The sequence below is a fragment of the Scyliorhinus torazame genome, chromosome X (genome assembly GCF_047496885.1).
Source record: "Scyliorhinus torazame isolate Kashiwa2021f chromosome X, sScyTor2.1, whole genome shotgun sequence".
Taxonomy (NCBI): domain Eukaryota; kingdom Metazoa; phylum Chordata; class Chondrichthyes; order Carcharhiniformes; family Scyliorhinidae; genus Scyliorhinus; species Scyliorhinus torazame.
Window position 1 is genome coordinate 6025984 of NC_092738.1, and position 26799 is coordinate 6052782.

A 26799-nucleotide genomic window follows, 5' to 3' on the forward strand; every position below is an offset into this window, starting at 1 on the left:
TCCTCAAGAAAGGTGTGCCAATGATAGAACTGGGCTTTCTTTGCTGTGATGCCTCTGTGGTCAGATTTCTTTTGTGCAGTGTTCAGTTCTGGTTACCAACCTATGAGAAGGATGTGGAGGCTTTAGAGAGGGTGCAGAAGAGATTTAGCAGGATGTTGCCTGGTATGGAAGGAATTAGCTATGAGGAGAGGTTGAATAAACTCGGTTTGTTCTCACTGGAACGAAGGAGGTTGAGGGGCGACCTGATAGAGGTATACAAAATTATGAGGGGCATAGACAGAGTGGATAGTCAGAGGCTTTTCCCCGGGTAGAGGGGTCAATTACTAGGGGGCATAGGTTTAAGGTGAGAGGGGCAAGTTTTAGAGTAGATGTACGAGGCAAGTTTTTTACACAGAGGGTAGTGGGTGCCTGGAACTCACTACCGGAGGAGGTGGTGGAAGCAGGGACGATAGTGACATTTAAGGGGCATCTTGACAAATACATGAATAGGATGGGAATAGAGGGATACGGACCCCGGAAGTGTAGAAGATTGTAGTTTAGTCGGGCAGCATGGTCGGCACGGGCTTGGAGGGCCGAAGGGCCTGTTCCTGTGCTGTACTTTTCTGTGTTCTAGTTGCGTTACACTAGGGTTCACACACTCATGGTCAATTTGGGGGAGACCTATAACCACTTTGACAAAGAGTCATGGACTGGAATGTCAGCTCCCTTCTCTCACCACAGAGGCTGTCAGACCTGCTGAGATTGTCCAGTATTGTGTGTTTTTGTGGGAGAGATACCATTGAGCAATAATCTATTCAGAAGAAAAAATGAGAAAGAAATAAAAATGACCCCTTGAAAGCTCCTGGCAGTTGTTGCTGTCAATCACTCCCCACCTAACTCAGCATTCAAATAAGGAAGTCCCGCCTCCACCTCCTCCCTATTGGCTGTGGGCCGTTGGGATTTGAAGGAATGGGAGTGGGTGATTGGTGGAGGCGCCTGTCAGTCAGGCAGTGCCCCTGGCCCCGCCCCCGGCAGGCTGCAGCGTCACCGTGTGTGAGGCCCGAGCTGCCGATGGCGGGACGGATGAACTGTCTCCGCGGTTTGCCGCTGAAAGACCGGCGCGTGCTCTTCGTTTCCGCCGCTTATTTGTTTTTGGTCACGCGGGTTTGTGCCGCCGCCTCAGGTACGGAAAGGGAAAGCTTCTGGCAGCCAGGGCCAAAGTTCACTTCGGAATGAGGCCGGTACCCCGGGATCAAGCTGGCACCGCGCCCGGGTGGCCTGCCAGGTCTCACTCTGCCCCCCCCCCCCTTCCTGGTACCTCGGCCATGCTTGCCCAGAGACTCTGTGTTTGACAAGTTCTTTCAGTATTCTAGGGGGGGCACCCTGGCATCAACCCACTCATTTCATCCTGGCATCAACGCACTCATTTCATCCTGGCATCAACCCACTCATTTTCCAGCAGAGGGGCACTCGTTGCATGGTGATCGAAAACTGCCTGCTATCCTGGATAATATGTTAACTCAGCACAGTATGTTAAGCCCTGCTCCTGGATTCCAGGGCACCATGCAAGCTGGCATTCTTGTACGGTGCACTCTGACAGTTAGTGGCACTGTTGGCAGTACGGTCCCAGGAACCTAGGAATTAGGAGCAGAAGTGGGCAATTTAGCCCTTCGAGCCCGCTCCGCCATTCAGTCAGATCCTGGCTGATCTCTTCCTGGTCTCAAATCCACTTCCCTTTAACCCTTTTTAAAATCAGAAATGTCCTTCTGATGTGATGTTAAATTAAGGCTACATCTGCCTGCTCCACTTCAGGAAAAGCAGGGTGTTCGCCCAGCAACCCAGACAACATTCCTCTGTTTACCAATGCCACTCGAACCATAATAACTGGTCACTCATCTTGTACCTTTTTGTGCGATATTGCTGTGGCAAAATAGCTGGCACCTTTTCTTGCATAAGTAATGACATTTGATAGCAATTTGTTTTGTGAAATGCCGGGGTAGGTTTTTGAGAGATGGGTGCTATAAATGGCAAATGTGCATTAGTTGGGAAATGAGAATTTAGTTCAGGGAACTCGATCAGAATTTAAACCTCCCATTTGTTCCTGATCATCACAGATTTAATTGAAAATAATGCAAACTCTTTAGTGTACCTTATGGTAACAAAGTTACCACGTTATTCATTTTAATGAACTTCCAAATTGTTTTCCACATTTTTGTCTTAAGATTTGAGCTTTGTGCAACTGTCTAAAAGTTTAATGTTGAAATCACAAATCTAATCACCCTTTCTTAAAGTGCCCAGATCGATAGCTTCATGAATTCTTGCCTATGATAGTCCATGGGTGGGAATATCTTGATGCAGCGGGGAGGTGTAGGACATAGTCCTCGTGGGAAAATCACTTGGCTTTAAACGTATTAAACAGGGGCGAAAGAATGGAACAGATATTATTGGCAAACTATGGCACATGTCATAATCTTTATTAGTGTCACAAGTAGGCTTACATTAACGCTGCAATGAAGTTAGTGTGAAAATCCCTAGTTGCCACACTCCGGCAATGAGGGGGAATTCAGAATGTCCAATTCACCTAACAAGCACATCTTTTGGGACTTGTGAAAGGAAACCGGAGCACCCGGAGGAAATCCACGCAGACACAGGGAGAATGTGCAGACTCCGCACAGGCAGTGACCCAAGCCGGGAATTGAACCCGGATCCCTGGTGCTGTGAAGCAACAGTGCTAACCACTGTGCCACCGTGCTGCCCACGTGAACAATACTTGATCTGTGTGAGTGTAGTTACAGCTTTTCCATGCTCAAATATTTTGCTGACTTTGTTACTCCAGTGACCCAACTTTGTTGTATTGCTCTTTACTGAGCCCATTTCTGTCCGCTCCAACAGAGCTAGTGAATATCTTTAAATGCTTATTTTTGTGCCTGAATGATCACTTGTGGTCAACCTTGCATATAAAACCCTGTCTCTTGCCTAGTCTCCGTTATATCATCCATAAGTGTGGAGTCTGCTGATGTGTCTGGTTCTGGGTAACTTTCCCCAGTTAAACCACAGTGTATTAACCCAGACTGAAAAACACATTCCTCTGATCAATTTCACCTTCCGGCTCCTAAAAGCTCCCAGGTCCTGCAAAATAGGATTTAAAAAAAAAAAACATGACCAATGCAGTCAAACACACTCTAATCCCAGGCTCTAAACCCTTAAATGGCCACGTATGTGTTTGGAATCCAATATTCCTAAAATCCTCCATTCGTCACAAGTGACTCTGGCGGAACCAAAAATGAGTGTTCTTGAGCAGGCTATTGCTGGGTAAGTGCCTCTTGACAGCGCTGTTGATGGCCCCTTCCATCACTTTACTGAGAGTAGATCGGCCAAGTTGGATTTGTCCTACCTTTTGTATACAGGACGTACCTGGGTAGATTTCTACGTTGCTGGGTTGATGCCAATGTTGTAGCTATACTAGAGCAGCTTGGGTAGGGGCACGGCAAGCTCTGCAGCATATTGCCGGAATATTGTCAGGACCCACTGTCTTTGCAGTATCCAGTGCCTTCAGCTGTTTCTTGATATCAAGTAGAGTGAATCGTATTGGCTGAAGATGTGATGCTGGGGACCTCGGGAGGAGATGAGATGGATCATCCACTCGGCACTTCTGGCTGAAGATTGTAGCAAATACTTCAGGCTTTTTTTTTTTTGCACCGATGTGCTGGGCGCCTCCATCATTGAGGATGGGGATATTTGTGAAGCTTCCTCCTCCAGTGAGTTGTTTAATTGTCCACCACCATCACGACAGGATATGTCAGGACTGCAGAGCTTAGATCTGATCTATTGGTTCTAGGATTGCTTAGCTCTGTCTATCACTTGCTGCTTAGTTGGTTGGCACACGAGTAGTCCTGTGTTGTAGCTTCACCAGGTTGACACCTCATTTTTCGGTCTGCCTGGTGTTGCTCCTGGCATGCCCTCTTGCACTCTCATTGAACCAGGGTTGATCCCCCTGACTTGATGGTAATGGTGGAGTGTGGGATGGTAATGGTGGAGTGTGGGATATGCTGGGCTATGAGGCTCCAGATTGCGATCGAGTGCAATTCTGCTGCTGATGGTCCACAGCACCTCATTGATGCCCAGTTTTGAGTTGCTAGATTTGTTCGAATCTATCCCATTTGGCATGGTAGTTGTGCAGGACAACACGATGGAGGGTATCCTTAAAGTGAAGATGTGACTTTATCTCCACAAGGTGGTCACTTCTACTGATACTGTCATGGACTGAGGCATCTGTGACAGGTAAATTGGTGAGGATGAGGTCAAGTAGGTTTTTCCCTCTTGTTGGTTCCCTCGGCACCTGCTGCAGACCCAGTCAAGCAGCTATGTCCTTTTGGACCTAGCAACCTCTGTTTGCGGTGGTACTACTAAGCCACTATTGGTGATGGACATCGAAAGCCCCCTTCCAGAGTCATTCTTTTTTAAAATAAATTTAGAAAACCCAATTTTTATTTTCCAATTAAGGGGCAATTTAGCATGACCAATCCACCTAACCTGCACATCTTTTGGGCTGTGGGGGTGAAACCCACGCAGACACGGGGAGAATGTGCAAACTCCACATGTATATTCTGTGGTCTTACCACCCTCAGTGCTTCCTCCAATTGGTGTTCAACATGGAGGGTAATGATTCAACAGCTGAGGGAAGCGGGCTAGGGACAGTGGGTGCTAATCGGCAGACGTTTACCATGTACGTATTTGCCCTGATGCCCTGAGATTTCATTGGGTTTGCAGTGTTTTTTAAATAAATTTAGAGTACCCAATTATTTTTTCCAATTAAGGGCCAATTTAGCATAGCCAATCCACCTCCCCTGCACATATTTGGGTTGTGGGGGTGAAACCCACGCAGACACGGGGAGAATGTGCAAACTCCACACGGACAGTGACCCAGGGCCGGGATCGAACCTGGGACCTCGGCACCGTGAGGCAGATGTGCTAACCACTGCGCCATCGTACAGCCCAGGGCTTGCAGTCAATGTTGAGGACTCCCAGGGCAACACCCTCCTGACTGTATACCACTGTGCTGTCACCTCTGGTGGAACTGTTCTGTTAATGGAGCAGGACACACCCAAGGTTGGCGATGGTGATGTCTTGGACATTGTAAAGTATGACTATGCCAGACTGTTGCCTGACTAGTCTGAGACAGTTCTCCCAATTTTGGTACAAGCTCCCAGAGGACGGCTTTGCAGGATCGGCACGGATCGGGTTTACCATTGTTCCATTCCTTTTATTTCTGCTTTGTCATGGTTTTATATAACTGAGGGGCTTGCTAGGCCATTTCAGAGGGTGTTTAAAAGTTAACTATATTCCTGTGGGTCTGGAGTCACATGTAGGCCAGTCCAGCAGCAGCAGCCCCCCCCCACCACACACATTAACCCCCCCCCCCCCGCCCCACACTAAAACCTTAACCACCACTAAAGCTAAACTGACTGACCTGTACTTGTCAGGAATATCCATACACCCTTTGTTGAGCAAGACGGTCACATTTGCCACCTCTTGAATTCTCCTTTAATCCACTTTCATTCCCTTTAAGAACACAAAAAATATTTTATTTATTTGCCTCAAACCCTAGCCCAGTCTTTGGTGTTCTCTTTCTCTTGCTAATGTGCTCTGAGATGTTGCTCTGTGTGACAGGGTTTCTGAAGAATCTAACCTCAAAATAAAGCCAGGAGGGGACAAGTTGGTCACTAGTAGTGCCATTTTAAACATGTTGGGTGGGATTCTCCGGTCTGCCAGCTGCGTTTACCAGGGCAGCGGTCCCCGCCGACAGCGGGAGTCTCCATTCCCACAGCCGACCAATGAGGTTTCCATTGTGGCCGCCTCACTCCGTCGGGAAACCCGCGGGCGCCCGAGGCTGCAGAGGATCCCGCCAACTGAGAATTCCGCTGGTTTTCTTTTTTAAAAATACATTTAGAGTACCCAATTATTTCTTTTTCCAGTTAAGGGGCAATTTACCGTGGCCAATCCACCTAGCCTGCACATCTTTGGGTTATGGGGAAGAAACCCACGCTGAGATGGGGAGAATGTGCAAACTCCACACGGACCCAGGATTTGAACACGAGTCCTCTGTGCCGTAGTCCCAGTGCTAGCCACTGCACCATCGTGCTGCCCTCTGCTGGTATTCTTTGAATGTATTTACGATGCCTTAACATGAAAAGACATTAATAAATCCTCCCCCCCCCCCCCCCCCAACACACACACATCATTGTAACATCATTGCAAACACCCATGTTCTGTGGAACGCTAGTTTGTTGACCTGTAGGGAAGCAGTAAATGGCAGTTTCCCACACTGAGGGGAGGGAAGGTTGGGAATAGTGGTCATTCCAGGCCACTAATACAGTTCCACAGCTTTGGCTCAGAAGAGCATTATTGGGGCCAGGATGTGGGTTGCCTACTCATGCTCCAGCCTTTGTTTGAAAACTGCTGCAGCAAGTTGGGAAGACAAGCCTCCGTGCATTTTGTTAGCCTTTGTTTTCTTCCTGATAACTTTTCCCTGCTAGATTTCACAGGGGAGCCTCGACCCTTGGATGAGGTTTTTTTACTGAGCATGTGTTAACAAGATACTGCAGTTCAATGCAAAACGCCATGTCTCTTTTGAATCACTCTGTTTGCTGTCTCTCTATCTGTGCTGGCTTTGGTTCTCGAATTGGGAAACTTTAAAAAATAAATTTAGAGTACCCAATTCATTTTTTCCAATTAAGGGGCAATTTAGCGTGGCCAATCCACCTACCCTGCACATCTTTGGGTTGTGGGGGTGAAACCCACAACCCAATTTGCGAGGAGAACGTGCAAACTCCACATGGACAGTGACCCCGAGCCGGGATCGAACCTGGGACCTCGGCGCCGTGAGGCAGCAGGGCTAACCCACTGTGCCACCGTGCTGCCCGAATTGGGAAACTTGCTGCTATCGATATTGATAATGGTGATGGCGGCTGCTTTGTGTATTGTGATGTTGCTAGGAGGCACACTGAAGCAGAATTACCTTTTCCCTCTGATTACTTCTATCGCTATCTATGACTGGGTTGGCACCTGTACTCTCTCACCTTGTCTCCCCCTTTGGGAGCGTCTCAGTAAGAGTTGGTTTGGAGGTCACCACAGCTGCTCAGTGCACTTGTGTCCGCCTCTAATGTTTTACAGAAATACTTATCTGGATGTTCAGTCAGTACTAATTTTTGGTCCTGTTGTTGGAACATTTATTAACAGGAGAAAATAGGAATATTATGTACATTACAGAAGACAAAACCTATCGTTCTGATGAACAGCGCAGCTTTTGCTTTAAGAATGCTCTGTTACCTGGATGGAAAGAGATTTGGACCCGGATTCAGGTAAGAGCCAGTCCAAGCTGAACCGCAACCTGTGAACCTGTTGGATGGGAGTTGGGGCAATGTGCTGTACCTGCCACCTTTGCACTTGAAGAAGAATCTGGAAGGTGTGTGTGTGTGTGTGTGTTGCCGTACTGTTCTGTAGTTCCAGTAGACCATTTCGAAACATTAGATCGTGAGCTTCTCCTGTATGTAATTGCTGCAGATCTCTTGTCTTGCCTTGAGAAGAGACACAAGTCTGGTGCAGGAGGTGGTGAACTGGTAAATGCAAGAAAGATGAGAGCATTTCACTTATAAAATTTACAGTACAGAAGGAGACCATTCAGCCCATCGATTCTGCACCGGCACTTGGAAAGAGCACCCTACTTAAGCCCTATTCCACCCTATCCCCGTAACCCGACCTAACTTTTTGGACACTAAGGGGTAATTTAGCGTGGCCAATCCACCTAACCCGAACATCTTTGGACTGTGGGCAGCACGGTAGCACAAGTGGATAGCACTGTGGTTTCACAGTGCCCGAGTCCCAGGTTCGATTCCCGGCTTGGGTCACTGTCTGTGCAGAGTCTGCACGTTCTCCCCGTGTCTGCGTGGGTTTCCTCCGGGTGCTCTGGTTTTCTCCCACAGTCCAAAGACGTGCAGGTTTGGTGGATTGGCCATGATAAATTGCCCTTAGTGACCAAAAAGGTTAGGAGGGGGTTATTGGGTTACGGGGATAGGGTGGAAGTGAGGGCCTAAGTGGGTTGGTGCAGACTCGATGGGCCGAATGGCCTCCTTCTGCACCGTGTGTTCTATGTGGTAGGAAACCGGAGCATCCGGAGGAAACCCCCGCAGACACTGAGAGAAAATGCAAACTCCACAGTCACATGGGCCGGAATTTAACCCGGGTCCCTGGCGCTGTGAGACAGCAGTGCTAACCACTGTGCCACCATGCCGCCCTGGCTGTTTCTAGTAGTTGACAATCCCTTGACATAATTCTGTGACTCTTTGCTGCCATTTTAATGCAGTGCTGCCAACTGCCATCACTGTTTAGAGGCATGGGAAACTGTCGACACGTCATTTGTTCCACCAATCCCGCTGCCAAAAACCATGCAGTGAGCTCTTGAGGGACAGTCACATGAAAATTCTAAAATTGGTTTTGTGATTTCCTGAATTTCTCAACCGCCATAAGTTGTATTTATATCTCGCCTTTAATGTAACAAGCGTTCTAAATCATACATTCGTGGATGTGTTGGTTGTAACCTTCCAAATTTCTATCGATTGTGGAAAGGTCCTAGCAGTTTGGAAAACCCCAAATGTAATTCCTCTTTTCAAAAAGGAGAGAAATAGAAATCTGGAAATTATAGGCCACATCAGCCTAACATCTGTGATTGGGAAGTTGCTGGAATCTATTATTAAGGAAGTCGTAGCAGAATATTTCAAACATCATAATACAACCAGGCTGCCTCATCAGTTTTGTAAAAGGAAAATCATGTTTAACCAATTTATTGGAGTTCTTTTTCAAAATGTTTTTATTAGGGTTTTTACTTTTATACAAAGCAAAGATGAGCATGAACATACATAGAAACTATATACATTGGTTACTATTCGCTATATACATCAGTTACAATTTATATTTCTCAGCAAGTGCCTAGTTTTGGCTAGGTCCCTGCTCCTGATTCCTCCCTTCCCTCCCGATCCCCCTCCCCTTCTTGTAGCATGGATAGGCAATTGGCTAACTCCCAGGAAACCGAGTCGGGATAAATGGGTCATTTTCAGGTTGGCTAACTGTATGAGTGCCACAGGGGTCAGTGATGGGACCTCCACTATTTGCAATCTATGTTAATGACTTGGATAAAAGGACCAAGTGTATTGTGGCCAAATTTGCTTACGATACAAAGATGGATAAGTTGTGAGGAGGATACAAAAACATTGATCTGCAAAAGGAGATCGATAGGTTAAGTGAGCGGGCAAAAAATTGGCAGATGAGTACAAAGTGGGAAAATGTGAGGTTGTCCACTTCAGTGCGAAGAGTAGAAAAGCAGAATATAATTGAACTGGTGAGAAACTGCAGAATGCTGTGGTGCAGAGGGAGCTGGATGTTCTTGTACATGAATCGCAAGTTTGCATGCAGTTACAGCAAGTAATTAGAAAGGAAAGGGAATCTTGCTCTTTATTGAAAGGGGGATGAAGTACAAAATGAGGGTGGTCCTGTTACAACTTTGTATCCATGCGGCTGCTTTCACTTCTATCCCACGGACGTCAATTCTGCTGACGAGCCTAAAATGTGATATTTTATCAAATTCATTCCGAAAGCTATATTTTTATTTATTGATTTTAAATTCCACCAGCTGTCAAGGTGGGATTTGAACCCCCCCCCCCCCAAAAAAAAAAATAATGGTGCTGAATGTGGGATTTGAATCAACTACTGTGAGATTAAGAGTTGCGTACTCTACCAACTGAGCTAGCCAGACATGGAAAATTGTTTGTGCTTCTCCATTTCGCACAAGGTCAACAAATTGAAGTATAAGCAATGCATAGATAGAATTTACATAGAATTTACAGTACAGAAGGAGGCCATTCGGCCCATCGAGTCTGCACCGGCTCTTGGAAAGAGCGCCCTACCCAAGGTCCACACCTCCACCCTATCCCCATAACCCAGTAACCCCACCCAACACTAAGGGCAATTTTGGACACTAAGGGCAATTTATCACGGCCAATCCACCTAACCTGCACATCTTTGGACTGTGGGAGGAAACCGGAGCACCCGGAGGAAACCCACGCACACACGGGGAGGATGTGCAGACGCCGCACAGACAGTGACCCAAGCCGGAATCGAACCTGGGACCCTGGAGCTGTGAAGCAATTGTGCTAACCACAATGCTACCATGCTGCCCCTAGACATTGGATAAACAGGAACTTGAACCCTGGGCACTCTGATTCAAAGCCTGATACTCCACAGACTGAGCAATCTGAGCTTCCCTTTTGAAAGTCAATGTACACATCAAATGCACTACCGTCAACCTCTCTGCTACCTCATCGAAAAAAACTTAATGCGGTCAGTCAAACATGATTTGCCCTTAAAGGAGAGTCAGCACAGATTTGTTTTAAATGGCCATACTTGTTCAAGTGGCTGTTATTTTTCTCATCAACTTTGCTTCTAAAAGCTTCCCACCACCTATTTTAAACTGACTGCCTTTTAGTCCAGGTTTATCCTTCTCTTTTCGAACAATCCTACAGTCCTCTGGTACCACCCCTCTATTGAAGGAGGTTTGGAAGATTGAGGCCAGCACCACTGCAATTTATGCCCATACCTGCCTCAACAACCTCAGAAATTGTTTTTTTCAGAAGTCCACACTATATGTGCATTTTTAAATAAATAGGTGCGTGCAATAATTACTTCAATATATGTTCACACTGTTCACATTTTGGCCGACTAATGTTTGTGTTGTTCTAGCTATCTATTTTGGCCAGCAATGTGTCTGTCCTGGCTACATAATCAGAATCTATACACAGAACAGACAGTGATCATTGTATCGTAAGGTTTGGGATGATAGAAAAGGATAGCAGGTAATCCAAAGTAAAAATAATTAACTGGGAGAGAGCTGACTTCAACGGGGCAAGAATTGAGCTGGGCCGATTAGACTGGAATGAAAGGTTGGTGGGAAAATCTGTAGCTGAGCAATAGAATACCTTCAAAACCGAAGTGGTCTGGACACAGTCGAGGTATGTTCCCTCATACGAGAAGGGAATAAAAGATAGGGCAAACAAATGCAGAGCTCACTAGCTGAGGAAAGGAGGTAGAAATTAAGAGAAGAAAAAAAAGTGTTCTTTTGACGGGTGTCAGGTAGAAAATATAGTTGAAAACCAAGAGGAATACTTCCAAGAGGGGCAGCACGGTAACATTGTGGATAGCACAATTGCTTCACAGCTCCAAGGTCCCAGGTTCGATTCCGGCTTGGGTCACTGTCTGTGCGGAGTCTGCACATCCTCCCCGTGTGTGCGTGGGTTTCCTCCGGGTGCTCCGGTTTCCTCCCACAGTCCAAAGATGTGCAGGTTAGGTGGATTGGCCATGATAAATTGCCCTTAGTGTCCAAAATTGCCCTTAGTGTTGGGTGGGGTTACTGGGTTATGGGGATCGGGTGGAGGTGTTGACCTTGGGTGGGGTGCTCTTACCAAGAGCCGGTGCAGACTCGATGGGCCGAATGGCCTCCTTCTGCACTGTAAATTCTATGATAAATACAGGTGAGAAATCATTTTAGAGAAGTGAAGAGGGATTATGAGAAAAGACTGGCAGCTGACATAAAGGGGAATCCCAATGTCTTCTGTAGGCAGATAAATTGTAAAAGGAGGGGTGGGGCCGATTGGGATCAAAAAGAAGGGGGCATGGCTGAGGTATTAAATGAATAATTTGCATCTGTTTTTACCAAGGAGGTGGATGCTACCCAGGACATGGGGACAGAGAAGGAAGCTCTGTCACTAGAAGGGTTCAAAATTAATAAGGAGGAAGTGATGAATAGACTGCCGGTAATGAAAGTTGACAAGACACCGGGGCCAGATGAGATGCATCCAAGGATATCGAAGGAAATAAGAGTGGAAACTGCAGGGGCACTAGCCATAATCTTCCAGTCTTCCCTAGGCTTGGAGAAGGTGCCAGAGGACTGGAGAATTGCACATTTTGCACCCTTGTTCAAAAAAGGTTGTAAGGAAAGCCCCAGCAATTACAGGGCAGGCTGTTTAACATCCGTGGTGGTCAAGATTCTAGAAACATTTATTTGGGATAGAATTAGTCTGCACATCGGAAAATGTGGGTTGATCAGGAAGAGCCAGCATGGATTTCTAAAGGGAAAATTGTGTTGAACTACTTGCTGGGGTGTTTTGAGGAAGTAACAAGAAGGGTTGGTGAGGGGAATGCTGTTGATGTGATGTACATGGACTTTCAGAAGGCATTTGACACCGTGCCACACAACAGACTTGGGAGATAAGTTATATCTCAGGGAATAAAAGGGACAGTAGCAACGTGGATACAAAATTGGCTGAGTAATAGGATACAGAGAGCAATGGTCAATGAATATTTTTTGGACTGGAGGAAGGTTTGTAGTAGAGTTCCCCAGGGGTCGGTATTGGAACCTTCATGATCTAGATCTTGGTGCACAGGGAACGATTTCAAAGTTTGCGGTTGATACGAAACTTGGAAGTATCATAAACTGTGAAGAGGACAGCATGGTAGCACAACTGGATAGCACTGTGGCTTCACAGCTCCAGGGTCCCAGGTTCGATTCCCCACTGGGTCACTCTCTGCGGAGTCTGCGTGGGTTTCCTCCAGGTGCTCCGGTTTCCTTCCACAGTCCAAAGACGTGCAGGTTAGGTGGATTGGCCATGATAAATGTCCTTAGTGACCACAAAAGGTTCGGAGGGGTTATTGGGTTACGGGGATAGGGTGGCAGTGATGGCTTAAGTGGGTCGGTGTTCCCAGTGGAATTTTATAAGAAGTTCTCTCGGTTACTCGGGCCACTCCTGGTTAAGGCTTTCAACGAGTCCAAGGAGCTGGGAGTACATCCCCAACGTTATCACAGGCATCAATTTCTCTCATTCTGAAGCGTGCCAAGGATCCGGAGAGCTGTGGATCGTACGGGCCAATCTTCCTCTTGAATGTAGATGACAAATTATTGGCAAAGATCCTGGCCACTCGAATTGAGGATTGTGTCCCGGAGATAATTGGGGAGGATCAGACGGGATTTGTAAAGGGCAGGCACCTGACATCCAACATTAGACGGCTTCTTAATGTAATTATGATGCCAGCGGAGGGGTGCGAGGCTGAGGTGGTCGTTGCCATGGACGCGGAGAAGGCTTTCAACCGAGTGGAGTGGAAGTATCTATGGGATATTTTAGGCAGGTTTGGGTTTGGGCAGTGATTTGTGGAGTGGGTCCGGCTACTGTACCAGGTCCTGGTGGCAAATGTAAGAACTAACCGAGTTCGGTCAGAATACTTTAGTCTTTGTCGGGGGACAAGGCAGGGATGCCCGCTCTCCCCATTACTGTTTGCCATGGCCATAAAACCCTTATCAACGGCTCTGAGAGCAGCGAATACCTGGAGGGGAATAATGAGAGGGGGATGGAGCACACGGTCTCTCTCTCTATGTGGACAATTTGCTGCTTTATGTCATGGACCCGGTGGGGGGCATGACCAAAATCATGGAGGTATTAGGAGAATTTGGGCGATTTTCAGACTATAAGTTAAACATGGGAAAAAGCGAGATGTTCGTGATTCAGGCACGGGGGCAGGAAAGAAGGCTGAAGGAGCTACCTTTTAGAATATAGAACATTACAGCGCAGTACAGGCCCTTCAGCCCTCGATGTTGCGCCGACCTGTGAAATCACTCGAAAGCCCATTTACATTATTCCCTTATCGTCCATATGTCTATCCAATGACCATTTGAATACCCTTAGTGTTGGCGAGTCCACTACTGTTGCAGGCAGGGCATTCCACACCCTTACTACTCTCTGAGTAAAGAACCTACCTCTGACATCTGTCCTATATCTATCTCCCCTCAATTTAAAGCTATGTCCCCTCGTGCTAGACATCACCATCCGAGGAAAAAGGCTCTCACTGTCCACCCTATCCAATCCTCTGATCATCTTGTATGCCTCAATTAAGTCACCTCTTAACCTTCTTCTCTCTAACGAAAACAGCCTCAAGTCCCTCAGCCTTTCCTCCTAAGATCTTCCCTCCATACCAGGCAACATTCTGGTAAATCTCCTCTGCACCCTTTCCAATGCTTCCACATCCTTCCTATAGTGCGGCGACCAGAATTGCACGCAATACTCCAAATGCGGCCGCACCAGAGTTTTGTACAGCTGCAATATGACCTCATGGCTCCGAAACTCAATCCCTCTACCAATAAAAGCTAACACACCGTACGCCTTCTTAACAACCCTCTCAACCTGAGTGGCAACTTTCAGGGATCTATGTACATGGACACCGAGATCTCTCTGCTCATCCACACTGCCAAGAATCTTACCATTAGCCCAGTACTCTGTCTCCCTGTTATTCCTTCCAAAATGAATCACCTCACACTAGTGAATCACCAATCACTATGGGGCTGTTTAGCACAGGGCTAAATCGCTGGCTTTGAAAGCAGACCGAGGCAGGCCAGCAGCACGGTTCGATTCCCGTAACAGCATCCCCGAACAGGCGCCGGAATGTGGCGACTAGGGGCTTTTCACAGTAACTTCATTTGAAGCCTACTTGTGACCATAAGCGATTTTCATTTCATTTCACACTTTTCTGCATTAAACTCCATTTGCCACCTCTCAGCCCAGCGCTGCAGCTTATCTATGTCCCTCTGTAACTTGTAACATCCTTCCGCACTGTCCACAACTCCACCGACTTTAGTGTCATCTGCAAATTTACTCACCCATCCTTCTACGCCCTCCTCCAGGTCATTTATAAAAATGACAAACAGCAGTGGCCCCAAAACAGATCCTTGTGGTACACTAGTAACTGGACTCCAGTCTGAACACTTCCCATCAACCACCACCCTTTGTCTTCTTCCAGCTAGCCAATTTCTGATCCAAACTGCTAAATCTCCCTGAATCCCAGTGGTTGGGAAGAGTTTTAGGTATCTGGGGATTCAAGTGGCCAAGGATTGGGGGCAGCTTCACAAGTTAAATTTGGGCAAAGCAGTGGATCAAATGAGAAGGGATTTTTGTAGATGGGACATGCTCCCACTGACGCTGGCGGGGGAGGGTTCAGACGGTGAAGATGACGGTCCTTCCGAGACTGCTTTTCATTTTTCAGTGTCTACCGATTTTTGTCCCAAAGGCTTTTTTCAGAAGTATGAATGTGGCGACATCGAGGTTTATATGGGCGGGTAAAACCCCGAGAGTAAAGAGGACACTCCTGGAACGGGCCCGTGGGGAAGGGGGATTGGCTCTCCCGAGCTTTATTAACTATTACTGGGCTGCCAACATATTGATGGTCAGGAAGTGGGTAGTGGGATAGGGGTCTGTTTGGGAGCAGATGGAGGCCGCATCCTGCAAAGGTACGAGTCTGGAGGCTTTACTGACGGCGCCCCTGCCGTTCTCGCCGGCTCAGTACTCCACATGTCCTGTGGTGGTGGCAGCCCTGAGGATGTGGGGGCAATGGAGGCAGCATATGAGACTGGAGGGGGCGTCAGTGTGGTTACCGATGTGTGTCCCGGGGGGGCTGGATGGGGGCTTTAAGGTATGGCAGCAGGCAGGGAATGAGAGGTTTGGGGATCTATTCATCCAGGAGGGCTTCCCGACCTTGGAGACATTAGAGGAGGAGTTTGACTTGCCTGGAGGGAATGGGTTCCCGTATCTTCAAGTGCGGGACTTTGTACGGAGACAGGTCCCAAACTTTCCTCGCCTCCCCCCGAGGGGACTACAGGATAAAGTGCTGTCAAAAACAGGGGTTGGAGGTGGGAAGGTTTCGGACATATCCTGGGTTAGAGTGGGAAGGTGAATCAGCAGAGAGGTGAAGAGGAAGTGGGAAGAGGAGTTGGGAGGGGAGCTGGAAACTGAACTGTGGGGAAAAGCCTTGAAAAGGGTAAATGCATCCTCGTCCTGTGCTGGACTCAGCTTGATTCAGTTCAAGGTAGTCCACAGGGCCCACATGATGGTAGCCCGGATGAGTAGGTTCTTCCAGGAGGTGGAGGACAGATGTGGACGGTGTGGGGGTAGCCCGGCCAACCATGTTCATATGTTTTGGGCATGTCCGAAACTGAGGGAATTCTGGCAGGGATTTGCGGATGTTATGTCGGACGTCCTGGAAAGAAAGGTAACTCCCAAGTCAAGAATTAGCAATATTTGGGGTGTCGGAAGATCCGGGGGCAAAGGGTGGGTAGGGAGGTCAATATTCTGGCCTTCTCCTCCCTGGTGGCCCGGAGACGGATTACATTAACATAGAATTTACAGTGCAGAAGGAGGCCATTCGGCCCATCGAGACTGCACCGGCCCTTGGAAAGAGCACCCTACCCAAGGTAAATACCTCCACCCGATCCCCATAACCCAGTACCCCCACCCAACACTAAGGGCAATTTTGGACACTAAGAGCAATTTATCATGGCCAATCCACCTAACCTGCACATCTTTGGACTGTGGGAGGAAACCGGAGCGCCCGGAGGAAACCCACGCACACACGGGGAGGACGTGCAGACTCCGCACAGACAGTGAGCCAAGCCGGAATCGAACCTGGGAACCTGGAGCTGTGAAGCAATTGTGCTATCCACAATGCTACCGTGCTGAGATGGGGGGACTCGGAGCCCCCGAAATCAGGAGTGTGGGTCAGTGATATGGTAGAGTTTCTCAGTCTGGAGAAAATCAAGTTTGCTTTAAGAGGATCAATACAGCGATTCGCCCGGAGTTGGCGGCCGTTCATCGATTTCTTCAGTTTCCCTCCCTACCCCCTCCTCTAACCAAAAAAACCAACCGCTGTAAAGATCAAGGGGAAGGCTCGAGTGCAGGTAGAAGTAGGAAGAAGTTGAACCGTGACGTCACAGCCTGCAGGTAAGGGATTGACTGGTAAGTAGTTTTTCTTTTACTTTCCCTCGGGTGTATTGTTGCTGAGTGATAGCTTGCTGAGAAGGGGAGTGAATAACAGGTAAGCTCTTTCTTTTTTTTATCTAGAGGGGATGGCAGGGAAGGTAGTGCAATGTTCCTCCTGCAGAATGTTTGAGGTGAGGGACGCCGTCAGTGTCCCTGCTGATTTCACCTGTGGGAAGTGCAACCATCTCCAGCTCCTCAGAAACCGCGTTAGGGAGCTGGAGCTGGAGCTGGATGAACTTCGGATCATTCAGGAGGCAGAGGTGGTCATAGATAGAAGCTTCAGGGATGTAGTTACTCCGAAGAATAAAGATAGATGGGTGACGGTGAGAGGGGCTGGGAGGAAGCAGTCAGTATAGGGATCCTCTGGTCGTTCCCCTTAGTAACAAGTATACCGCTTTGGATACTGTTGTATGGGGACGGGGGGACTTACCACGTGTAAGCCATGGGGTACAGGTCTCTGGCACAGAGTGTGTCCCTGTTGCTCAGAAGGGAAGGGGGGAGAGGAGTAGAGCATTAGTCATTGGAGACTCCGTAATTAGGGGGATAGATAGGAGATTCTGTGGGAACGAGAGAGACTCGCGGTTGGTGTATTGCCTCCCAGGTGCCAGGGTGCGTGATGTCTCGGATCGTGTTTTCGGGATCCTTAAGGGGGAGGGAGAGCAGCCCCAAGTCGTGGTCCACATAGGTACCAACGACATAGGTAGGAAAAGGGATAGGGATGTAAGGCAGGAATTCAGGGAGCTAGGGTGGAAACTTAGATCTCGGACAAACAGAGTTATTATCTCTGGGTTGTTACCCGTGCCACGTGCTAGCGAGACGAGGAATAGAGAGAGAGAGGAGTTGAACACGTGGCTACAGGAATGGTGCAGGAGGGAGGGTTTCAGATTTCTGGATAATTGGGGCTCATTCTGGGGTCGGTGGGACCTCTACAAACGGGATGGTCTACACCTGGACCAGAGGGGTACCAATATCCTGGGGGAGGATATTTGCTAATGCTCTTCGGGAGGGTTTAAACTAGTTCAGCAGGGGCTTGGGAACCTGAATTGTCGCTCCAGTATACAGGAGGTTGAGAGTAGTGATGTCATGAGTAGGGTTTCAAAGTTGCAGGAGTGAACCAGCAGGCAGGAAGGTGGTTTAAAGTGTGTCTTCAATGCCAGGAGCATCCGGAATAAGGGGCGTCATTCTCCGCCGGCGGGAGTCTCCGTTTTGCCGGCGCCCGGGGGTTTCCCGACGGCGTGGGGCTGCCCCACAATGGGAAACCCCATTGACCGGCCGGTGTGACGGAGACTCCCGCCGGCCGGTCGGGGCAGAAATGTGGCGGGGCGGGTAGGAGAATTTCGCCCAAGGTGGGTGAACTTGCGGCATGGGTTGGTACCTGGGACTTCAATGTTGTGGCCATTTCGGAGACATGGATAGAGCAGGGACAGGAATGGTTGTTGCAGGTTCCGCGGTTTAGATATTTCAGTAAGCTCAGGGAAGGTGGTAAAAGAGGGGGAGGGGCGGCATTTTTACTCAAGGACAGTATTACGGTGGCAGAATGGACGTTTGATGAGGACTCGTCGATTGAGGTAGTATGGGCTGAGGTGAGAAACAGGAAAGGAGAGGTCACCCTGTTTGGGGTTTTCTATAGGCCTCCGAAAGGTTCCAGAGATGTAGAGGAAAGGATTGCAAAGATGATTCTGGATAGGAGCGAAAGCAACAGGGTAGTTATTATGGGGGACTTTAAGTTTCCAAATATTGACTGGAAATGCTATAGTTCGAGTACTTTAGATGGGTCCGTTTTTGTCCGTTCTGTGCAGGAGGGTTTCCTGACACAGTATGTCGATAGGCCAACGAGAAGCGAGACCATATTGGATTTGGTACTGGGTAATGAACCAGGACAGGTGTTAGATTTGGTGGTAGGTGAGCACTTTGGTGATAGTGACCACAATTCGATTACGTGATGGAAAGGGATAGGTATTTACCGCAGGGCAAGAGTTATATCTGGGGGAAAGGCAATTATGATGCGATGAACAAAGAACAAACAAAATTACAGCACAGGAACAGGCCCTTCGGCCCTCCCAGCCTACGCCTATCCAGATCCTTTATCTAAACCTGTCACCTATTTTCCAAGGATCTACTTCCCTCTGTTCCCCGCCCATTCATATATCTGTCTAGATGCATCTTAACTGATTCTATTGTGCCCGCCTCTACCACCTCCGCTGGCAAAGCATTCCAGGCACCCACCATCCTCTGCGTAAAAAAACTTTCCACGCACATCTCCCTTAAACTTTCCCCCTCTCACCTTGAAATCGTGACCCCTTGTAATTGACACCCCCACTCTTGGAAAAAGCTTGTTGCTATCCACCCTGTCCATACCTCTCATAATTTTGTAGACCTCAATCAGGTCCCCCCTCAACCTCCGTCTTTCCAACGAAAACAATCCTAATCTACTCAACCTTTCTTCATAGCTAGCACCCTCCATACCAGGCAACATCCTGGTGAACCTCCTGTGCACCCTCTCTAAAGCATCCACATCCTTCTGGGAATGTGGCGACCAGAACTGCACGCAGTATTCCAAATATGGCCTAACCAAAGTACTATACAACTGTAACATGACCTGCCGACTCTTGTACTCAATACCCTGTCTGATGAAGGCAAGCATGCTGTCTGCCTTCTTGACCACTCTATCGACCTGCGCAGCCACCTTCAGGGTACAATGGACCTGAACTCCCAGATCTCTCTGTACATCAATTTTCCCCAGGACTCTTCCATTGACCGTATAGTCCGCTCTTGAATTAGATCTTCCAAAATGCATCACCTCGCATTTGCCTGGATTGAACTCCATCTGCCATTTCTCTGCCCAACTCTCCAATCTATCTATATTTTGCTGTATTCTCTGACAGTCCTCCTCGCTATCTGCAACTCCACCAATCTTAGTCTCATCTGCAAACTTGCGAATCAGATCACCTATACCTTCGTCCAGATCATTTATGTATATCACAAACAACAGTGGTCCGAGCACGGATCCCTGTGGAACACCACTAGTCACCTTCCTCCATTTTGAGCCACTCCCTTCCACCACTACTCTCTGTCTCCTGTTGCCCAGCCAGTTCTTTATCCATCCAACTAGTACACCCTGAACCCCATACGACTTCACTTTTTCCATCAAGCTTCAATGGGAAACTTTATCAAACGCCTTACTGAAGTCCATGTATATGACATCTACAGCCCTTCCCTCATCAATTAACGTCACTTCCTCAAAGAATTCTATGAGGTTTGTAAGACATGACCTTCCCTGCACAAAACCATGCTGCCTATCACTGATCTATTTTCTTCCAAATGTGAATAGATCCTATCCCTCAGTATCTTCTCCAACAGTTTGCCTACCACTGACGTCAAGCTCACAGGTCTATAATTCCCTGGATTATCCCTGCTACCCTTCTTAAACAAAGGGACAACATTAGCAATTCTCCAGTCCTCCGGGACCTCACCTGTGCTCAAGGATGCTGCAAAGATACCTGTTAAGGCCCCAGCTATTTCTTCCCTCGCTTCCCTCAGTAACCTGGGATAAATCCCATCCGGACCTGGGGACTTGTCCACCTTAATGACCTTTAGAATACCCAAAACTTCCCCCTTCCTTATGCCGACTTGACGTAGAGTATTTAAACATCCATCCTTAGCCTCAACATCCGTCATGTCCCTCTCCTTGGTGAATACCGATGCAAAGTACTCATTACGAATCTCACCCATTTCCTCTGACTCCACGCATAAATTTCCTCTTTTGTGTTTTGAGTGGGCCAATCCTTTCTCTAGTTACCCTCTTGCTCCTTATATACGAATAAAAGGCTTTGGGATTTTCCTTAACCCTGTTAGCCAAAGATATTTCATGACCTCTTTTAGCCCTCTTTATTGTGCGTTTGAGATTTGTCCTACTTTCCCGATATTCCTCCAAAGCTTCATCAGATTTAAGTCGCCTAGATCTTATGTATGCTTCCTTTTTCATCTTAGCTAGTCTCACAATTCCACCCGTCATCCATGGTTCCCGAATCTTGCCATTTCTATCCCTCATTTTCACAGGGACATGTCTGTCCTGCACTCTAATCAACCTTTCCTTAAAAGACTCCCACGTTTCAAATGTGGATTTACCCTTAAAGAGCTGCTCCCAATCCACATTCCCTAGCTCCTGCTGAATTTTGTTTTACTTGGCCTTTCCCCAATTTAGCACTCTTTCTTTAGGACCACTCTCGTCTTTGTCCATGAGTATTCTAAAACTTACGGAATTGTGATCGCTGTTCCCAAAGTAATCACCAACTGAAACTTCAACCACCTGGCCGGGATCATTCCCCAATACCAGGTCCAGTATGGCCCCTTCCCGAGTTGGACTATTTACATACTGCTCTTAAAAAACACTACATGAGTCCCATTTAGTGCTGGGGAAGTTAAAATCTCCCATCACGACCACCCTATTGCTCCTACATTTTTGTATAATCTGTCAACATATTTGTACCTCTACTTCACCCTCGCTTTTGGGAGGCCTGTAGTAAAGTCCCAACAATGTTACTGCAGCCTTCCTATTTCTTAGCTCTCACATATTGCCTCAGTGCTCGAATCATCCATCGTGCCCTCCTTAATCACAGCTGTGATATCATCTCTGACCAGTAATGCAACTCCTCCACCCCTTTACCTCCCTCTCTATCCCTCCTGAAGCATCTATACCCTGGGATATTTAGTTGCCAGTCTTGCCCTTCCCTCAACCAAGTCTCCGTAATACCAATAACATCATATTCCCAGGTCCTAATCCAAGCCCCAAGTTCATCTGCCTTACCTGCTACACTTCTCGCATTGAAACAAATGCACCTCAGACCACCTGTCCCTTTGCGTTCATCATCTCTTCCCTGTCTACTCTTCCCCTTAGTCACATTGAGTTTATTATCTAGTACCTAACTGGCTTTAGTTGCTGCCTCTTTACTGACCTCTAACTTCCTAATCTGGTTCCCATCGCCCTGCCGCATTAGTTTAAAACCTCCCCAACAGTGTTAGCAAAAGCACCCCCGAGGACATTGGTTCCAGTCTTGCCCAGGTGTGGACCATCGATTTGTAATAGTCCCACCGCCCCCAGAACCGGTTCCAATCTCCCAAAAATCTGAATCCCTCCCTCCTGCACCATCTCTTAAGCCACGTATTCATTCTGACTATTCTTGAATTTCTACTCTGACTGTCTCGTGGCACTGGTAGCAATCCTGAGATTACTACCTTTGAGGTCCTACTTTTTAACTTGTCGCCTAACTCCTTAAATTCTGATTGTAGGACAGCATCCCGTTTTTTACCTATATCGTTGGTGCCTATATGCACCACGACAACTGGCTGTTCACCCTCGCCCTTCAGTATGTCCTGCAGCCGATCTGATACATCCCTGACCCGTGCACCCGGGAGGCAACATACCATTCGGGAGTCTCGTTTTCGACCACAGAAACGCCTGTCTACTCCCCTTACGATTGAATCCCCATAGGACTATAGCACTGCCAGTCTTTTTCCCGCTCTTCTGTGCAGCAGAGCCAGCTACGGTGCCATGAGCCTGGCTACTACTGCCTTCCCCTGGTGTGTTAGCCGTTTTAGTTGCTGTGATATGAAGAGTCTAAAGTTCTTGTTCCTTTTCACCAAACACCATTTATTTCACTCCTACAGCCTCTGCTCTAAACTCTTAACAACACACCACCTGACAGAGGCCACCTGAAGTCCCTTTACATATCAGTGTCAATTAATGGATACTTAACATAAATGAGACAACTAATGGCAATGTCTCTTAAACCATGACTTAATCTGGTGAGTCATCTCCCCCAAACGTATCCAAAACGGTATACCTGTTTTGGAGGGATATGACCGCAGGGGACACCTGCACTGCCTTCCTGCTCTTTCTCTGCCTTGGTCACTCATTCCCTGTCTCCCTCACCAACCCTAATCTGCGGTGTGACCAACTCACTGAACGTGCTATCCACGACCTCCTCAGCATCGGGGATGCTCCAAAGTGAGTCCATCCGCAGCTCCAGAGCCGTCATGCGGTCTAACAGGAGCTGCAGCTGGACACACTTCCCGCACATGAAGGAGTCAGGGGCATCCGCCGCGTCTCTGAACTCCCACATTGAGCACGAGGAGCATAACACGGGTCTGGGATCTCCTGCCATTTTTACACTTTACCATAACTGATTACAAATATAATATCAAATAATGAATAAGTGAAAGGAATAAGGATTTTACTTACCAATCGCAATACTTACCAACCCAGGAAGAGTTCAATTTCTCCCAGCTACTTACCTTCCCGACAGACCCCTGGCCACTGCTCCCACCGAAAATCAGAATCTATAACTTGCGGATAAAAGAAAAGAGAGAGCTTACCTGATATTCACTCACCCTCTTAGGTTAGAGGAGGTGGAAGGGTGGGAGACATTACAAGTGCAGTGTCTCGGGTTTAGCAACCGCCCAACTTAAATAGAGATCAAAATCAAACACTTAAGCACCTACCTGATTCCCAAGCTGCACTCGCTGCGCTCCGGCTCCCTCTCTCTCTCCCGCTCCCGGAAATGAAGGCCGCTGGAACCTGGGGGCAAGTTTAAACACGTACCTGAATCCCAAGCTGCACTCGCTGCGCTCCGTCTCCCTCTCTCTCTCCCGTTCCGAAAAATAAAGGCCGCTGGAACCTGGGGGCAAGTTTAAACACCTACCTGAATCCCAAGCTGCACTCGCTGCGCTCCGGCTCCCTCTCTCTCTCCCGCTCCCGGAAATGAAGGCCACTGGAACCTGGGAGCAAGTTTAAACAAGTACATGAATCCCAAGCTGCCCTGAGGCAAGACTTAGGATGCATCGGATGGAGAGGAAAACTGCAGGGGATGGGCACAATGGAAATGTGGAGTTTGTTCAAGGAACAGCTACTGCATGTCCTTGATAAGTATGTACCTGTCAGGCAGGGAGGAAGTGGTCGAGCAAGGGAACCGTGGTTTACTAAAGCAGTCGAAACACTTGTCAAGAGGAAGAACGAGGCTTATGTAAAGATGAGACATGACGGTTCAGTTAGGGCGCTCGAGAGTTACAAGTTAGCTAGGAAGGACCTAAAGAGAGAGCTAAGAAGAGCCAGGAGGGGACATGAGAAGCCTTTGGCAGGTCGGATCAAGGATAACCCTAAAGTTTTCTATAGATATGTCAGGAATAAAAGAATGACAAGGGTAAGAGTAGGGCCAGTCAAGGACAGTAGTGGGAAGTTGTGCGTGGAGTCCGAGGAGATAGGAGAGGTGCTAAATGAATATTTTTCGTCAGTATTCACACAGGAAAAAGACAATGTTGTCGAGGAGAATACTGAGATTCAGGTTACTAGACTAGAAGGGCTTGAGGTTCATAAGGAGGAGGTGTTAGCAATTCTGGAAAGTGTGAAAATAAATAAGTCCCCTGGGCCGGATGGGAGCTGCACCACAGTGAGGAAGCACCTGATCTCTGCGTGTTGATTTTAGTTTTCTGCGCCCCTCAATCCAGTTCTAAATCGTTGGGCAGAGTCTGCCGTCCTCTTCGCAGCCTTTGGTCTGTGCCGCACTGACACTGAGAATTCTAAGTGTGAAAATAGATAAGTCCCCTTGGCCGGATGGGTCTGAGATTGCTGAGCCGGACTTCCGGTTGCGGCAGGGATGAGCAAGCCGCACGTTTCGGCGGCTCCAGCTCCGACGGAACTTCGGGCTCTTTTAAGAGCCCCAACGGGGACTTTGCCGGCCGAAAAACCCGATGCGAGGCGCGAGGGAAGGGATTCCCCCCGAACGACGGAGGGAAAAACCGGCGGCGGCGGCTGCAGCCCGAAGAATCTGCAATCAGAAGGTCAGAGGGAGTGGAACAAAATGGCGGCGGAGGGATCGCAGGTGACATGGGGGCCTGAGCAGGACGAGGTTGTGAGACGGTGCGTGGACCTGCTGAAGAAGGAGGTAATGACCCCGTTGTTACAGGCAATTGAGGGGCTTAAGGAGACTTTAAAGACCCAGGAGACTGAACTTCGCGTGGTGGAGCAGAAGGTGTCAGGTATTGAGGACGAGGTCCTGGGCCTGGCGGTCAAGACTCAGACGCACGAGGCACTTCATAAAAAGTGTGCTGACAGGATTGAGGCCCTTGAAAATGGAGCGCGAAGGAAGAACCTTAGGATACTAGGTCCCCCGGAGGGTGTGGAAGGAGTGGACTGTGGAGCGTACGGAAGTAAGATGCTGAGCTCACTGATGGGTGCTGAGGCCCCTGCGGGCCCCATGGAGGTGGAGTGGGCAAATCGGATCCCGGCGAGAAGACCAAAAGTGGGAGAACCACCGAGGGAGATAATCGTGCGATTCTACCGCCTTAAGGACAGAGAAGAGGTCCTGAGATGGGCTAAAAAAGTGCGGAGTAGCAGATGGGAGAATGCTGTGGTAAGGATCGACCAGGATTGGAGTGCGGAGGTGGCGAGAAGGAGGGCGAGCTTCAACCGAGCCAAAGAGGTTTTGCACAAAAGGAAGGTGAAGTTTGGGATGCTGCAGCCGGCAAGACTATGGGTCACGCATCAGGAGAGACACCATTATTTCGAGACGGCGGAGGAAGCATGGACCTTTATCAAAGAGGAGAAATTGGATCGGAACTGAGGGACTGATGCTGCAGGGAACTGTTATTGTTGTTATTATTGTTTTTGTTAATGGGATGGTGAAAGTTAATCGAGAAGTAAACAGGGAAGGGGGGGGACACTGGGGAAATGTGGGCGCCGGTGAGGGGGGAGAGGCGGGACATAGTCGGAGAATGGGGAAGGAGAGGGGGAGGGGAAAGGGAGCTGCGCCATAAGAGGCGGGTCAGGTAAAGGGATGTTCCCGCGCCAGAAAGAATAAGGCGGGAAGACAGGCGCAAGGCGGATAGGAGTTCCCTCACACCGGGGGGGGGGGGGGGGGTCGAGGAGCGAGCAGGAGTAGCCGGGGTCAGTTGAAGTCAGCTGACTTACGGAAGTGATATGGGGGGAGCAATCAAGCTAGATAGGGATCTAGGGGGGGGGGGAGGGGACAACTGGGTTGCTGCTGCGGAAATCCAAAAGGAAATGGCGAAAGAGAGGGTGGTCTGGGGCGGAATGCGACGCTGGGGATGCGAGCGGGAGCGCGGAGGCGGGATATGGGACTGGCCTAGAGAAGGTAATGGCTAGTCGACACGGGAGGGGGGCAGGTAGCCCCCCAGTGAGGCTGATCACGTGGAACGTGAGAGGCCTGAATGGACCGATAAAAAGGGCCCGAGCGCTCGCGCATTTGAAAGGACTAAGGGCAGACGTGGTTATGCTCCAAGAGACGCACCTAAAGGTGGCGGACCAAGTTAGGCTAAGGAAAGGATGGGTGGGACAGGTGTTCCACTCAGGACTGGACGCAAAAAAACAGAGGGGTGGCCATTTTGGTGGGGAAACAGGTAGCATTTGAAGCAAAGACCATCGTAGCAGATAGTGGAGGTAGATATGTAATGGTGAGTGGTAGGCTGGAGGGAATGGAGGTCGTGTTGGCTAATGTGTATGCCCCAAATTGGGACGATGTGGGGTTCATGAGACGGATGCTGGGGCGTATTCCGGACCTGGAGGCAGGAAATTTGATTTTAGGAGGGGACTTCAATACGGTGCTGGACCCGGGGCTAGATAGATCCAGCTCAAGGACTGAAAGAAGGCCGGCAGCGGCCAAGGTACTTAAGGGGTTTATGGACCAAATGGGGGGAGTGGATCCGTGGCGATTTCTTAGACCCAGGGCGAGGGAGTATTCCTTCTTCTCCCACGTCCATAAAGTGTACTCCCGGATAGATTTTTTTGTTTTAGGAAGTTTGTTGATCTCTAGGGTGGAAGAAGTTGAATACTCAGCCATAGCGGTTTCGGATCATGCCCCACATTGGGTGGACCTGGAAGTAGGAGAGGACAGGGAGCAGA

General features: G+C 48.6%; 1 protein-coding gene across 3 annotated transcripts in view; it reads left to right on the top strand.

Annotated features, from left to right (window-relative positions):
• The first annotated feature begins 1014 nt into the window (after positions 1-1014).
• Positions 1015-26799, top strand: part of nemp1 (nuclear envelope integral membrane protein 1) — a 124017-nt gene continuing 98232 nt past the window's right edge. For all 3 annotated transcript variants that reach the window (XM_072493726.1, XM_072493728.1, XM_072493727.1), the window contains exons 1-2: positions 1015-1162; positions 7219-7340. In XM_072493726.1, coding sequence (XP_072349827.1) covers positions 1051-1162; positions 7219-7340 — 234 coding nt within the window. In that variant the 5' untranslated portion in view covers positions 1015-1050. The remainder of the gene's footprint in view (positions 1163-7218; positions 7341-26799) is intronic.